The 17,077-nt window shown below is 37.1% G+C and overlaps 1 protein-coding gene across 1 annotated transcript in view; it reads right to left on the bottom strand.

The window, feature by feature from the left end:
* Positions 1–2,034: 2,034 nt before the first annotated feature.
* Positions 2,035–17,077, bottom strand: part of LOC115223672 (anaphase-promoting complex subunit 4) — a 106,479-nt gene continuing 91,436 nt past the window's right edge. Inside the window, exons 24-26 of the mRNA XM_029794349.2 lie at positions 7,495–7,674; positions 4,554–4,662; positions 2,035–2,412 (exon numbers count right to left, since the gene is read on the bottom strand). Of these exons, the coding sequence (XP_029650209.1) occupies positions 2,167–2,412; positions 4,554–4,662; positions 7,495–7,674 (535 nt within the window). The 3' untranslated portion in view covers positions 2,035–2,166. The remainder of the gene's footprint in view (positions 2,413–4,553; positions 4,663–7,494; positions 7,675–17,077) is intronic.

Here is a 17,077-nt window from a genome sequence, read left to right as displayed (position 1 = left end):
CTACCTAAATACTGCCAATAAATTTTAATATAACACACGCACACACACACGCTATGATGCAATTTTAATACAGTTGTTAATGTTCGTTACTAAACGCAGTATCATCGTAAATACAGTTATTTTATTTAAGTTTATGTGTCGTCAAAAATTAAGCCCATCTCATTCACATTATTGTCACCCGTTTGATGCAAAGCAAACGAAAGTATATTCTTTGTTTATATATACCAAGTAGTTATACGATTAAATACTGTTACATACTAAAGAAAGTGAAGCGAAACAAGGTGATATGTAGGTATATAATAGCAATGTAATGTTAGTATTACTTATGCTAAAGCTATGGGTATATATGTGGAGGCACATGGCCTAATGGTTAGAGAAGCGGGCTTGCGGTCGGGGGATCGCGATGTGTGTGTTTATGAGCGAAGCACCTAAGCTCCACGCGGCTCCGGTAGAAGGTAATGGTGAACTTCTGCTGACTCCTTCGCCACAACTTTCTCTCACTTTTATCTCCTGGATCTTGCAGCTCACCTGCGACGGGCCGGCGTCCCGTCCAGGTGGGGAAGCTATACGCCACGGAAACCGGCTCTTATGAGCCAGGCGTGGCTCGAGAAGAAACAAACAAAATGAAAAAAAATGGGCATATATACACAAATATGCTCCATCGATTTTGTTTCCCCATAACTTCCAGAAAAATGAATATTTTTGAATGAAATTTTCTATAAATAAGCCTCAGATGGTATAGATTTCCATTATATCTGAATTTGTTGTGAAAAAATGTTTTCAGGGCAAGCAGATTTAGTAGATTCAGAAAATTCACACAGGTTGACTTTCTTTCCTCCTAACTTTTGGAAAAATGGGTATTTCTAAATGACAATTTCAACAAATACCATTCAGAGTGTGTAGAATACGATTATATCAGAATTTAATATGGAAATAAAACTAGTGGGATAGCACACATACATACTGGCGCTCATCACATTATTTTTCAAAAACTTTATAATCATAACAAATTCCAATATAATCTAAATCTACACAAACCAAAGTGTAGGTGTAGAAAATTTCATTAAAATATATCTATGTTTCTGAAAATTTTGAGCAAAGAAATTTATTGGTGTAGGTATGCTTCAGCTAACAATGGCCAATTACTGCAAATCATTATGCATGCACATGGTTCTGTATTTAGTCTCACTGCATGACACCTTGGGCAGTGTTTTCTACTATAACTCTGGGCCGACCAAATCCTTGTGAATGGATTTGCTAAACAAAAACTAAAAGACAAAGCCTGTCATATGTGTGTATATATATATATATATATATATATATATATATATATATATATATATATAGCATCCTTCATCTGCAGTTTTCTGCATAAACATGTCTGGTCATGAGGAATTATTACCTTGCTTGGAAATATGGGTTTGCAGCAGGAAGGGTGTTGGTCATAGAAAATCTGTCTCTGTCTGACAAATTCTATCTTACCTCTACAAGCATGGAAAAGTGGATGTAGTTAAGACAAAATAACAATAAAGAGTATAAGAGATATAACTAAACTTGGTGCACACCACAGCTATATTCATAATTAGAATAACTAAGTCATGAAGATTTAAGGATTTCTTCCAAGGATGCAGAATGACACCAGTGATAGAATATGAACTGTCAGACAACAGCTCACATTCTATTATTTAAAGCAGCAAGCTGGCAGAAACGTTAGCACACCGGGCGAAATGCTTAGCAGTATTTTGTCTGCTGCTACGTTCTGAGTTCAAATTCCGCCGAGGACGACTTTGCCTTTCATCCTTCTAGGGTCGATTAAATAAGTACCAGTTACGCACTGGGGTCGATATAATCAACTTAATCCGTTTGTCTGTCCTTGTTTGTCCCCTCTGTGTGTAGCCCCTTGTGGGCAGTAAAGAAATAAGAAAATGAACTGTCAGTATTAATTATGGCCAGCAGATTAATTTGCAACTGTGCTAATTCATCCAACTATAACTCTCAATAACAAAGAAAGAAAAGTGGTAACAAAAAGAGTAGTTACAAGAGATTTATATAAAATAATTTTGCTTTATTCCATGGCATTGATAAGTTGCCATCATCTCAAATCAGTCTCAATTACATTAATATGTACACCCTAACTGAAACATCTTTCTACAGAACTATTATTCATTATTCTGTTTCCATAACACTGGTGTTCTCCTTGTCTTCATCATCTGCAGCTAGAGAATCGCCCTCGGCAGTGCTTGGTTCAGGAGCTTCTGCAGCAGATGTCCATGCTTCGCTCTCGCTTTTATCAACCGTTTTGCATTCATTTGCAGAAGCTTCGTTGCAGCTAGAATCAAACATTGTGTCGTCGTCTTCATCATCTTCAGCGTCGAGTAAAAACACTCGACAACGGCGTCGGGAGGAGAATAACTGCCAATGAAAGAAACAATTTTTATAAAAACACTGTTTTAAAAATAATGCTTTAATATAACATTCTTTGGAGCTTTTTTTTTTCAGTCAATCACTCTTTCTGATCAAAATATTGTCCAAAAAGAAGTGGAGAAATTGTCAAAGTACAAAGATCTCGAAATTGAAGTATTCAAGATGTAGGGCATGAAGGTGAAAAAATACCAATAATAATTGAAGCATTGGGCATGATAAAAAAATATGAACAAAAATGTAGAGACTATACCTGGATACTCACTATCCAAAATTAGCCCTGTTAGGAACAGCCCACATCCTACACAAGACATTATCAATTCAATGATACAACCTAAACAAACCAATCCACAAACACAAGACACACTCTATACAGCAAATATCCAATGAAATAAACTTCCACTAGCAATCTAGAAAACCAATGCATTACACACACAACACACACTACAAACACTAATACAATAAAAGACTGCACCACACCCTAAAAAAGAGAAAATAAACATGCAATACAATACCAGGAAGAGCTTGTACGCTCCCAACAACAAAAAAGAAAACACAATGCTGTACACACCCCAGCAACATGGGGATGTAGCAGGTAATGCAGTAGAAATTTGCCTGAAACTACCAAATGCTGAACAACAACAACAACAGCAGTAGCAGCAGCAATACCAGGTATTGGTTCTCATGGCTTCTGATCTTAACTGATTGGAAGTGTTATCAATTACATGTTTTATCTTGGTGTAAAAGATGGGCTAGAAAAAATATTCTGCTCAATAACAGATTTACTTGTAAGTTGCTTGACCATAACTAGTTGTGCATGTCCCTTTACCTTTCATCCTTTTGGGGCCGATAAATTAAGTACCAGTTGTGTACTGGGGTCATTCTACTCCAAGAATAAGAGTTATGTGTGTTTTACCATGGAACAATGCTCAGCTTCAGTGACATGATTTGAACTGTTAACTGTTTAGCTATTAAACTAGCACTTTAATGAGTATCAGATGACAAATCTCAAACAATCATAAATAAGCAACAAGACTGAATAGAAAATAAGACATTGTTACTGGAGAGACGATAATCATATCAAATCACCCACTCCCTATTATCGGTCACCATAATATGTTTTGCACGATAGCCTGGCTGGCACAGATTTGACAGTAATTTATAACTGACTGATTTTTGTAGTATTAACCAGTGAAACAGGTTGGTAGTTAATTCAAACTGGCCGTATCTGGCTCAAATTTCTACTTGTTTTATGTCCAAACCAGCCAGATCCAGCCACAGATGTCATTCTGAAAACAAACTATCACATCATCAAAAGTGCAAAGCTATAAGATTATATATGATTGGCCCTTTAGCATTCAGATTACTCTGTCAAATGCAATGCTTAGTTATTCACATTGTTTTGAATTAAAGCTGGATAAGGGGAGGCAAGGAATGTAAATTGTGCAAAAACACAGCACAAACACTATGGCATAACTTTACACCATCATCATCATCCTCATCATTCAGCATCTGTTTTCCATGCTTGCATGAGTTGGACAGTTTGATCGGAGCTGGCAATCAGGCAAGCTGACCAATCTCCAGTTTGATTTGGCTTAGTTTCTACAGCTAAAAGCCCTTCCTAATGCCAACCACTTTACAGAGTGTGCTGAGTTCTTTTTACATAGTACTGGCATGAGTGCTTTTACATGGTGCCAGCACAAGTGCTTTTAGCGTGGTGCCGGCACAGGGTTCTTGCAGGTCAATCCTCTTCAGCAGGAGGAGCGGCAGTAACACTTCACTTCTGCTGTGGAGGATGTGTCTTCTTGAGTACATCAATCCGAGTAGTCTCGAAAGGTCTTCCACCAGGCCAACAACATAAAAATTTGTTTTAAATATAAAACATACACATATAAAACACACACATCTTTCAACTATCAAAACAGAACTATTACACAAGACATATGCAATCACTTCCAATTCTATGTTCATAATAATTTCTCTATGAGCAGTATAATATTTAAAAAAATATATTAATTTTCTTTTTTTTAATGACAGTCTCAAGATCATTAAATCATTAAATATGTTGTTTAATATTTTCTGCTAAGGTCGTCAATAATAAAGGTCATCCTAATGAAATAACGACCACTTACCACAGCAGCTACTCTTCGGCTTCCACTGACAGCAAAGTTACGAGCCTTCATGTTATCTAGGACACGACAGGTTGAGGGATCAATGTGGTCACCAACATTATAGCAAGTGCTGCAATAAATTATGAAAAGTCTTGTTAACTAAAACACTCAAGACATACACATGAACAAAGAGGCAATTTAAACATAGAGTAACAATGTCAAATCAGTGACAATAAAACTAAGACATATATGAGTGTGTGTAAGTATATATATATATAATATATATATATATATATATATATATATATTATCTTTTACTGTTTCAGATGTTGGACTGTAGCCAGGCTGAAGAACTGCTTTGAAATGTTTTAGTCAAAAGAATTGACCTAAGTAATTTCTTTTTTTTTAAAGCTTGGTACTTATTCAAAAAGTCTCTTTTTGCAGAACTGGTAAGTAACAGGGGTGTAAACAAACTACCACCAGTTGCCAAATAGTGGTATGGGAAACACACACACACACACACACATATACATAATGGGCTTCTTTTAGTTCCCATCCACCAAATCCACTCACAAGGCTTAGATCAGCATAGGGATATAATAGAAGGTGCCATGCAGTGGGACTGAACCTGAACAATATGTGGCGAGCAAGCAAACTTCTTATATATGTGTGTATGTATACACACATCCCCATAACTAAGCCGTTTGGCAAAACACTCCGATAGAATAAATACTAGGCTTACAAAGAATAAATCCTAGGGTCAATTTCTTCGACTAAAGCTCATGCTCCAGCATGCCTGCAGTCATATGACCGAAACAAGTAAAACAATAAAAAAATCTATGCCATTTTAATCCCGAGCAACGCCGGGTATTTCTGCTAGTATGTGTGTGTGTGTGTGTGTGTGTGTGCTGACATCATAAGAATTTTGAAACTTCAGGATGAATGTGAAATAACTCTCCCTTGGAACATTGAATCTCGGAGCAGATAAAGCTATAAATAATAGTTTATTTTTTTTTACTTGTTTCAGTCATGTAACTTCGGACATGCTGGGGCACCACCTAAAGAATTTTAGTCAAAGGAATGAACCCCAGTTTGTTATTTTTAATCCTGGTACTTATTCTATCGGTCTTTTTTACTGAACTGCTAAGTAACAGGGACCTAAACATAGCAACATTAGTTGTCAAGCAGCAAGAGGAGACAAACACAAACACACACACACGCACGTGTGCAACAGGCTCCTTTCAGTTTCCATCTACCAAATCCACTCACAATGTTTTGGTCAGCCCAGGACTATAAGAGAAACCCCCGCCCAAGGTGTCACACAGTGGAACTGAACCCAGAACCATGTGGTTGGTAAGCAAACTTCATACCATACAGCCACACCTGCAATGTGTATATAAAGTTTTAAAAAATGAACAATAACTGTTCTGTGAGAAAATAAATCAAACAATTTGAAGAAATTCATTTTCGGATCAGTATATTACACTATATTACAGTTAGGTACATAGCATAGGGGTTCGAGTGTAGAGCTTGACTCACACTTACAAGGTTACAGGTTTGATTCTTGAACTAAGTGGCATGTTGTGTTTTTGGGCGTTTTTAGGCATAGGAGTGGCTATGTGGTAAGTAGCTTGCTTACAAACGACATGGTTTCAGGTTCAGTCTCACTGAGTGGCACCTTGGGCAAGTGTCTTCTACTATAGCCTCGGGCCAACCAAAGCCTTGTGAGTGGATTTGGTAGACGGAAACTGAAAGAAGTCCGTCGTATATATGTATATATATAATATATATATATATATATATATGTATGTGTGTGTGTTTGTGTGTCTATGTTTGTCCCCCACCAACATCACTTGACAACCGATGCTGGTGTATTTACGTCCCCGCAACTTAGCGGTTCGGCAAAAGACACCGATAGAATAAGTACTAGGCTTACAAAGAATAAGTTCTGGGGTCGATTTGCTCGACTAAAGGCGGTGCTCCAGCATGGCCACAGTCAAATGACTGAAACAAGTAAAAGAGTAAAGAGTAAAGCACTTGACTTCATTTTACATTGCTTCAACTTACTCAACTAAAGAAGATGGGTACTAGCTGACCTCATGTCAGACTGGCGTCCTGTTCAACAGGTAAGTTGGAAACAAAGATAAATTCCAGCTTAAATAGGCCTGAAAGCTCAAGACGCCCTTTAAAAAAAATATTATCAATGCCTAATCTGAAATTCCTTCAGTTAAGATTTCAAATTCAATGAATTTACGTAAGACTGGTAGCAATTGAAAGCAAGCTGTGCAATACTTTCTCCACAAGAAATCCACATCAATGTTCAATAGTCACCTCTATATACCAAAAGTAATTTTCTGCTATACAGATGTGCATACATCATTACATAAATATGTACAAATTGATCCTTATAAATCCACATGATAATCCCTCTCACTGAACCATCAGCAGATAATCAAGTACATGTAGGGTATTGTTGCTGTTTAGCCATAGGTCAGCTTTGAATGAACAGATCTATGATCTAAGGCTTTCCAGTTATGACCATCCCATATTTTTTCAGTAGTAGTTTCTCTAGGATTACATTATCTAATGTGTGTGTGTGTGTGTGTGTGTGTGTGTGTTTAAAAGATGAAAGAGGTCTGACTACTATTTCTAGCAACTATATAAAAGCATTTTTTTTTTTTGACCCAATCAGTATATAATATGATGTTGGTCTCCTTAGCAAAGTGAAATGTTTATGATTACAAATCAGACACAAATTATAATAAAGGACTCAGGAAGAAATGAGTTCATAACTTCAGTTGTAATGTTGTAAAAATTTGTTTTGGATCATCTCAAACTAATCAAATGTTCCACTTTTGGACACTAAAAGGTTTAAAAATTTCCCTGTATCATTTCAACAAAAATAATGCTTAAGAAGACAAAAAAAAGTAATGCTAATTATGAGATTGAGATTATTACTTACAGTTCAGAGAGAGACAGCTTATTTGCATTGTGGGGAACTTTTGTAAAGAAACTATCAACAATTCTTGCAACTGGTAACTGTGTGAGGAGTGCATTCCCTTTGCTTTCATCTTGTAATAGAAGAGAGATTGTTTTCTCATCATAATAAGACACATCCAACATTTTATACCGTGGAGATGATCTGCAAGACAAAAAAATAGATAATTAAGTTTCAGAAGATAAAGGTTATTTTCTCAAAGACATCATAATTTAAATTTTAAGTCATACTCATTATAAAATATAATAATACATAGATGCAGATGTGGCTGTATGGTTAAGAAGTTTGCTTGCCAACCACATGGTTTCAGGTTCAGTCTCACTACAAGGTACTTTGGCCAAGTACCTTTTACTGTAGCCCTGGGCTGATAAAAGCCTTGTGAGTGTATTTCATAAACAAATACTGAAAGATGCTCATTGTGTGTGCATGTGTGTATGCTTGTGTCTCCTTGACTTGACATTGCGTGATAGCTGTAAATGAGTGTCACTGTCATACAAGCAGTGTCATTCATGTCCAATGAGAAGGGCATCCCTCTATAGAAGATTTGCCTCAATAAATCATGTGCAACCAACACAAGCATGGAAAAGCAAAAATTAAGATGAGGATTGTGATAAAGGTCTAAATAAAATTATTTCAGCTCATTTCAAATCAGCATATTTTATTACTATTATACACAAAAATAAATTTGAATAAAATTTTGAAAATATTAAACATGGAGCTACTGAGAAAGGTAGGATCATAAAGCATAAGGGGATGTACAGTAGAATAGTGTGTGTATAGGGGGGAGGTATACAGAATGTGCAGACCACTTTATGTGTGTGTTTGCTGTAATTGATGGTATGTTACATTTAAGTAAGGGGGCAGCTAATTTGGCTACTGCACAGGGCAACCAAGACCTATGCTACACTACTGGGAATGTAAGTAAACACCATAAGGTATTTTATAGAGCGCTCTGCTCACACTACTATCCACCCATTGATAATACACACACGAGTGTGAGTGTCTGTGTAAATATCTAGCTGTATTATGTGTGTTTGGGGTGGGTATACCTGTGTGTGTATTACTGTATCCTTGCCTTGATATTATGTGATAGTTGTAAACAAATGTCTCAATCATACAAGTTGTGCCCTTCGTTCCCAATCCTCTACCAAAACATGTTTGGTCAAAGGGAAATACTTGGAAATAAGTGAGTGTCGGTGACAGGAAAAGCATTCGGTTGTAGAAAACTCAACCTCAACAAATTCCATCTGATTGCCACATGCATGAAGAGGACATTAAGCATTGATGATATATATATATATTATATATATATATATATATATATATCATCACCACCATCATCATCATCATCCTTATTTCCACATTGGCATGTGTTGGATGATTTGACAAGAACAAACAAGCTGGAGGGCTCCACTAGGTTCTATGTCTGACTTGGCATGATTTCATCAGCTGGATGCCCTTCTTAACACCAACCACTCAATAGAGTGTACAGAATACCTTTTACATGACACCAGTACCAGTGAGATCACTAACTGCCCACAAGGTACATATATATGCATATCTATAATAATAAATCCCACAATGAATTTCTGTGTCAATGTGTTATACTTTGACCACCTCTCTCACTATTCAGTGACACTTCTACTTCTCTTGCAAGGGTGAGAGTAATAGTAAGCACAGAGACAGTAAGGGCTGTAGTAGATTAACAGTTGAGATGGTAATGGGGTGATAGGAATAGTATGAACTGCTGTTGTGATAGAGGCGGTGGTGATTGTGGTGGTGGTATTAGCTGAGGCGGTCAAGCATGACAGTGGTAGCATGGGGTGTGAAAGACAGTGGTGATGGTGATGGAGGTGAAGGCTTCAAAGTCAAAGGTGCTGATGGTGGTGTCAGGAGCCTGAATGGTGTGTGTATGGCAGTTGTGGTGGGAATGGTGGTGGTACTGGTGATGGTTGAAAACAATCAACAGAAAGAGAGAGAGAGAGAAAAGAAAAAGGGTAGATAGAAAAAAAAATTGCACTGACCCCCAAATGAGAAAAAAAAAAATGTTGTTTATCATGAAGCTTTGCAATAAGTCCAATATATCATTGTTTTGATGAAAATTTAATATGTACTCAATGCATAAAGTGTCATTATTGTGCTCAAGGCCCAATGAAGAGCCCTCCACAGGAGCTAGCTTAGGGCAAATTTTATGTCAGTGTGAAAATATAGCCATAGATAATGTATGTATGTGAGTGTGTATGAATGGATGGATGGTAGCACAGGTAGAGAGCTTTATATATATATATATATATATATATATATATATATACATATATATATATATATATATATATTATAGGGATAGTTTACGAAAAAAAAAAACAGATGTATTAGTATAACGCTCAGGAATAGAAAGTCTTTTACGTTTCGAGCCTACACTCTTCTACAGAAACGGACACAGAAAAAACAAGGAGAGAAACAAAGAGAGAAAAAAATGTGTGTAGTGGCTAACGATCTATCATGACGTCTGACTCGGACAGAAGGGTCACACACGAGAAGGAAAGTAGGGGAGATAACAAAGTAAAGATGACCCCCCCAACACGAAGGTGCGTGTATGTGCGTGTGAAAGAGGGCTGGTGGTCTGGACGTGTATGTGTAGGTGTGAAAATGTAGGAATGGGTGTGTGGGTGGTGTGTTGTGATGTGTAATGTTGTATGGTGTAGTGTGGTGTGATGTTGTTGGGAGGTGGGGGAGGCGAGAGGGGGAAAGCACGGGTGGGGTGTATATATATACACAAGTGCAGGCATGGCTGTGTGGTTAGAAACTGGATTCCTAACCACATAGTTCTGGGTTCAGTCCAACTGTATGGCACCTTGGACAATTGTCTTCTACTATAGTCTCAGGCTGACCAAAGCCTTATTAGTAGATTTAGTAGATGGGAACTGAAAGACACCTGTCATGTGTGTGTGTTTTCGTGTCTGTGCTTGTCCTCCACCACTGCTTGACAACCAGTGTTGGTGTGTTTACATCCCTGTAACTGAGCAGTTTGGCAAAAGAAGTCAATAGAGTAAATACCAGGCTTAACAAACAAGTACTAGTGTTAATTTATTTCACAAAAAATTCTTCAAGGTAGTACTATCTTCAAGTTTTCTGAATACTTAAAGAATTCAGAACAAGCATGATATCATTAAATTACTGGATCTTTTTTCTTGTTTTTTGCCTTGGGAGGTGCATATATAATAATTTTTTCCCTGCTGTCTTTTACTTCTTCACATCCATTTCACAGCTAATTTTTGAATTTCTAATCACTTCTCAAAGACATTTAAAAAATTTCTTATATATTTATTTAAATATTATTTTTGTCTGTTGCTTTTGTTTCTCTCTCTCTCTCTTCTTCAAAAATCTCCTTATTGAAAAATTGTAGTTTAGACTTGAGAGGTGAGGGTCATACAGCTGGATGACTCCAGCTTGCAGTGTGAGAATTGATAGACTAATTGTAATTATTAGTATGAAGACCTAAAAAAAAAATTTTTTTTTTAAAGTGACTTATATTAAGATTTCAGGCAAGAAATCTACCTTATATTTAAGGACAAAATCATTCAGCAGAGAATAGTTCTTCAATTAAGGACTCTGGTACAAGAAACATTACATATTTCTTTCCTTTATGGCATCTTACAGCCCCTACTGATCATTTTCTCTTTCTCTCCTCCACATTTCCTGTACTAGACGTGAGTGACCATGCAGATCCTCTGCAGGAACCTGCCCTCCACTCATACTCCATCCTACCTCCCATAGTCATCCTCTCCAGTATTCCCTAGCATGAAAATGATCCCCCTTCCATCTCCCCCATGGCTTGTCCTGCAAACTACATAGCAACCTCAACAAGGCAAGTGGCATGTAAAAAGCATGCTGTCTTTCATGTGCCACCGGCACAAGTGCCAGTAAGGCGACGCTGGTAACAATCATGCTTGAATGGTGCTTTTTACATGCCACCAGCATAGGAGCCAGATGATACTCTTAGCACTCCACTAGCACGGATGCCAGTCAAGTGGAGCTATCATCGAATTTGATTTCGATTTCACTTGCCTCAACAGGTTTTCGCAAGCAGAGTCCAACGAAGGAAAGGTACGCATAAGTGGGCTTGTTACACTCCTGGCATAGGCCACGGGTTAGGGTCTCACTTGGCTTGCCATGTCTTCTCAAGCACAGCATATTTCCAAAGATCTCGGTCATTAGTCATGAATACATATATATATAAATATAAATATTTGCAATAATTATAATGATAGAGAATATCGAGACTGATACATCTTCAAAATTTATTTCCTTTTATCTTACAATGTCGTGTAGCATATTTTTATAGTTACGATGACCTACACGTGTTTCCATTGCACAGAGTATGAGCAGTTGCATATGCAAACAGGCATAATTTTCTGTGCAACTTTGTTCAGGGTCTTTCAACCAGCTGTACGACATTGTACAATAAATGGAAAAAGATTCTGATGATGTACCAGTTTCCATATTTTCACTCGTTATAATTATTGCTAATATACACTCCAGAAAATATTACCATCCAGGGAAGTGAACAAAGAATTACCCACTGGAGGAGTAGTTTGTGATTACCCTAGTAGTCATAGCCATTAAATACTAATTGATGCAGATGGCCATAACCTGGAGCATAACTGGGAGTACCACAGTATCCACCCCGGATAATATCACCCTCTGAACTCTATAATGAGTAGGTGTGTATGTGTGTGTATCTCTCTCTCTCTCTCTCAAACACACAGTCCAGCACCCACTGCTTGTTATTCCTAAAGACAGATTAATAGCATTTAGTTCACCAAAAACAACAGTCAAGTTTAAGTCCCAAAACTTGTACCACAACAAACTGAAGATGTTTCTAGCCTCTAACAAGCCTCTTATTACTCAAGTGACAGATGTCAGCTGTTAAACACAGAACAGGCAGCTGTCAACCAAACCCCAAAAGGTGTTTGCTAGCTGCTACAGTCAGACAAGACCCTTAAGCCATAGAAGGGATAAACAACAGCAGCAACAACAACAAGAAAAGAAAAGGAAATAATATGAAGGGCGGTGGTGGTGGTAGTGGTGGGGGAAGTGATTATTCAGAGATAATTACAAGCACAAGCCTACAGTTTAGGAAAGATTTGTGAAGAGTGAAGCTAATGTAAAGAAAACATTGTTTTAGAGCAGCCGTGTCTTGTTTTCTATTCATCTTAGCTTTAATAATGGCATAACATAATATATTTCAGTATTACAATAGCACAGCTTCAGGCAAATACTCTTACTCTCTCGCCCTCTCTCTCTCTTACTATTATAAAGTAAACCCTCTCTCACTGAAAGAACTATTATAAATAATTATACATGTTTTCTCTTGTAAGGGACTTATTACAATAATACTGGCAAGACACACATGCACACGCGTGCACACAATGAGGCTCAAGCAACCACCCCCCCACACACTCATAATCATTAACAATTCAGCTGTTTGTACACTCATTCCTTCACACATTAATATATCTTGTAAACAAATATTTAAAAACAAACGTTTTTTTTTGTTTTGCTGAACAACCAAATCAATTGTTTTTTTTTGTTTTGTTTTTTTTCATTTTTTTATCTTTTACTTGTTTCAGTCATTAGACTGCAGCCACGCTGGAGCACCACCTTGAAGGGTATATTTATTCCAGTGATTCTCATCTGGTGTCCATGTGACCCTTGAGGGTCCACATAAGATTTTGTTGTAAAATATATGTAATGAAATCAGTTATACTTCTACAATACATAAAATTTTAATTCAATAATTTTTTTAATACAATTCCTAATAATATTCAACTATAAAAATATATTAGGATTTTTTAAACATTGAATGGCTAGGAGGGTCTATCTGAGTACAATGGGAATCAAAGGGGTCCAAAAGGTAAAAAAAAAACAGTTGAGAATCACTGGTTTAATCAAACAAATCAACCCCAGTTATTTTTTTATCGTTTCAAGTTTGGTAGTTATTTTATTAGTCTCTTTTGCCAAACTACTAAGTCATAGCAATATAAAAAAACAACACCAGTTGTCAAGTGATTGTCTGAAACAAACACACACACACACATGCTTCTTTCAGTTCCATATATTCACAAGGATTTAGTCAGCCAGGGGCTATAGGAGAAGACACTTGCTCAAGGTGGCATGCAGTGGATCTGAACTCAAGACCATATGGATGGGAAGCAAGATTATCCATCACACAGCCATGTTAAACAATCTTTCAACCTGATATTATTCACATAAATATTTACAGAATCTTATACACATCATATTCATTTTATGTCCAATGTTTTACATGCTGGTATGGGTTGTACGAGACTAAGTGAAGAAATATTCTATGGCTGGTTATCTCTCTTGTTGCTAATCCTTACCTATTTTCAACCCAAGTATTTTTATACTCCAGTGGTTTTCACATGTCAAAACTGGCAAGAGGGCATATTGTTTATAGGCAACACAAGCATAATATCTTTCTCAACTCATAGGGCATTCACACACACACAACTGGCTTTTATACAGTTTCTGCCAAGCTGTTTCATTCACAAGGCATTGTTCAGCCCAAGACATTTGTCTGGAGTACTATATATATTGAGTTGGAACACAAAACCTTATGGTTACAATACAAATGTATTAAGACATATTGTAAACATATGTTAAAATAAAGATGAACTATGAATTCCACTATGACATGAATTCAAAGAGAACCTGGAGCTGCAAGGGTGATATAGAAGCCAATCTGCCATCTTAAAAAAAAAAAAAAGGAGGGAAACCAATGCATATGACCCTTTACAGGACCTTCAAGATTGGTGGAAGAGAAAGAGAAAATTATTCTCAAGCCAGAGATTTGGTCTAAATACTTGCATCTGAGTGAACACTACTAAAGTCCCCCAAGGACCAGGTGGTGATGGTAAAATATGTTACGGATTAAATCAACCACCCAAATAGACCACAGTGAGATTAGAACCCAGGATGCAAAGAACTTGGACAAATAACACAAGACACCCAATGTTCTAACAATTCTGCCATCCCACCATTCTAGACTGACACTTTATGGTCATGATAGGAATGTCTTTAATTGCTGACCTGCTCAATAAGAGTTAACTTGGGGCTAAATAATTTACAGAAGGTAACTCATCAAAAGTAAACTATTCCTTCTTGGGACACAAAACCTCTGCTTGCGAAGACCTGTTGAGGCAAGTGAAATCGGAATCAAAATCGAAATCGCTAAAATATCAATGGAAATTGTAGTTGTGATGCCAGTAGCATGTAAAAGAACCATCCGAACGTGGCCATTGCCACTGCTGCCCCAACTGGCCTCTGTGCTGGTGGCACATAAAAAGCACCAACCGATTGTGGCCATTGCCAGTCTCACCTGGCACATAAAAAGCACCCATTACACTCACGGAGTGGTTGGCGTTAGGAAGGGCATCCAGCTGTAGAAACACTGCCAGATCAGACTGGGCCTGGTGCAGCCTCCTGGCTTCCCAGACCCCAGTCGAACTGTCCAACCCATGCTAGCATGGAAAGCGGATGTTAAACGATGATGATGATACCAAAGACCAAAAACAACTTATAACAGACTAAACCATTCTCTACTATCCCCAGTATTTTTTAAACTGCAATTAAAAAAAACCTGTTCACAAGCCAATGAAAAGAGTGTCTGGTTGTTTCACCTGCAAAATTTAGTCATTAAATCTCCCTTAGAAAATACTCTACAGTCTCTTAAAACCCACGAGCTAGACTTGAAAGGAAAAAAAAAACAAGATGGTCACCAACAGGATACCTTTAGTCATTAGATGTAACTGATCAAAGTCCATGCAGGGCTGAACAATAACATAAACAGAAAAACTATATAGACATATAAATGTCTAATGTTTCTTTAGCAACAATCATGAGATATTGAGCTTTTCATCAAACCATGTCCCTTCTATTTTTATCATAGCCTCTATTAATCTAAAGTTACTATGCCCATCCCAAGTCCATTGACTATTGCCTCAGTGCACCTGCCTTCCCACTTCATGATAAAAAACATGCATCAAACAATATGTGCAACCTGTCTTCTTTGTCAATGCATTTTTATTTACTATTAACTGACATAATTTTTTTTAGTATTTCATTTCTTTTTATTAGACTAAAAGTAAACCTTTAAGGTCAAAGGAAAACACACACACATCAAAATTTTATTTTTTTAAATGAACCATATTTCTGTAACTAACCAAGTTAAACAGTAAACTATTCAATACTCCTTTACTTGTTTCAGTCATTTGACTGTGGCCATGCTGGAGCACCGCCTTTAGTCAAGCAAATTGACCCCAGGACTTATTCTTTGTAAGCCTAGTACTTATTCTATCGGTCTTTTTTGCTGAACCGCTAACTTATAGGGACGTAAACACACCAGCATCGGTTGTCAAGCGATGTTGGGGGGACAAACATAGACACACACACATACATATGTATATATATATATATATATATATATATATATACACACACATATATACGGCAGGCTTCTTTCAGTTTCCGTCTACCAAATCTACTCAGAAGGCTTTGGTCGGCCCGAGGCTATAGTAGAACACACATGCCCAAGGTGCCACGCAGTGGGACTGAACCCGAAACCATGTGGTTCGTAAGCAAGCTCCTTACCACACAGCCACTCCTACACCTTTAAAATAAAGGACATTTTTTAAAAAAAAGTTGTCATAAAGGATTTAAACCCTTCTGATGCCAACCTTCCTGAAATGACCCTACTCTTGTGACAGAAACTTCTTATTTCAAAGTGATCTAAGTTAAAACCTTGGATGAAAATTCTATATTAATTTATGTGCCAAACAAGGCGGCATGCAGGCAGAATTGTTAGCATGCTATTAAGCATTTTGTCCCTCTTTACATTCTGAGTTCAAATCCCACCAAGATCAACACTGCCTTTCATCCTTTTGGAGTCAATGAAATAAATACCAGTTAACCCTTTCGTTACCAACCTGGCTGAAACCCGGCTCTGGCTCTGAGTACAAATGTCTTGTCTCCATAAGTTTTGAATTAAAATCTTCCACGAAACCTTAGTCACAATTTATGCTCCTAACACTAGCTGAATGATAACTAAGCTATTTTACTAAATTCTTTGTTAGATTTAAAGTAATTGAAAGAAACACAGAGCATCACAAAATAAATACAGTAACGAAAGGGTTAAACACTAGGATCAATACAATCAACTTATCCCCTCCACCAAAATTGCCGGCCTTGTAACAAAATCTGAAACCAATTTGTGTCCCAAATAGCAGCTTAACAAGGACAAAGTTATTTTACAAGATGCAATGGAATCATGTCAGTCAGTCAGTGCTTTAAAATTGTTTACACCAAATAATAAATGTTTAAATGAAATTAACAGGCTTTGGATGTTTTTGATTGGCTAACATGTGTCTTCCACATTGCAGTCATTTTCATTTCACTAAATTCTTCATTATTTTCACAATTAACTGAAACAAAAGCAGTGCATTTCAACAGGAATCTCTATATATAT

Source organism: Octopus sinensis, linkage group LG2 (assembly GCF_006345805.1).
Source record: "Octopus sinensis linkage group LG2, ASM634580v1, whole genome shotgun sequence".
NCBI classification, from domain to species: domain Eukaryota; kingdom Metazoa; phylum Mollusca; class Cephalopoda; order Octopoda; family Octopodidae; genus Octopus; species Octopus sinensis.
Note: the sequence above shows the minus strand (reverse complement) of the source record. Positions and strands in the feature narration are given on the sequence as shown.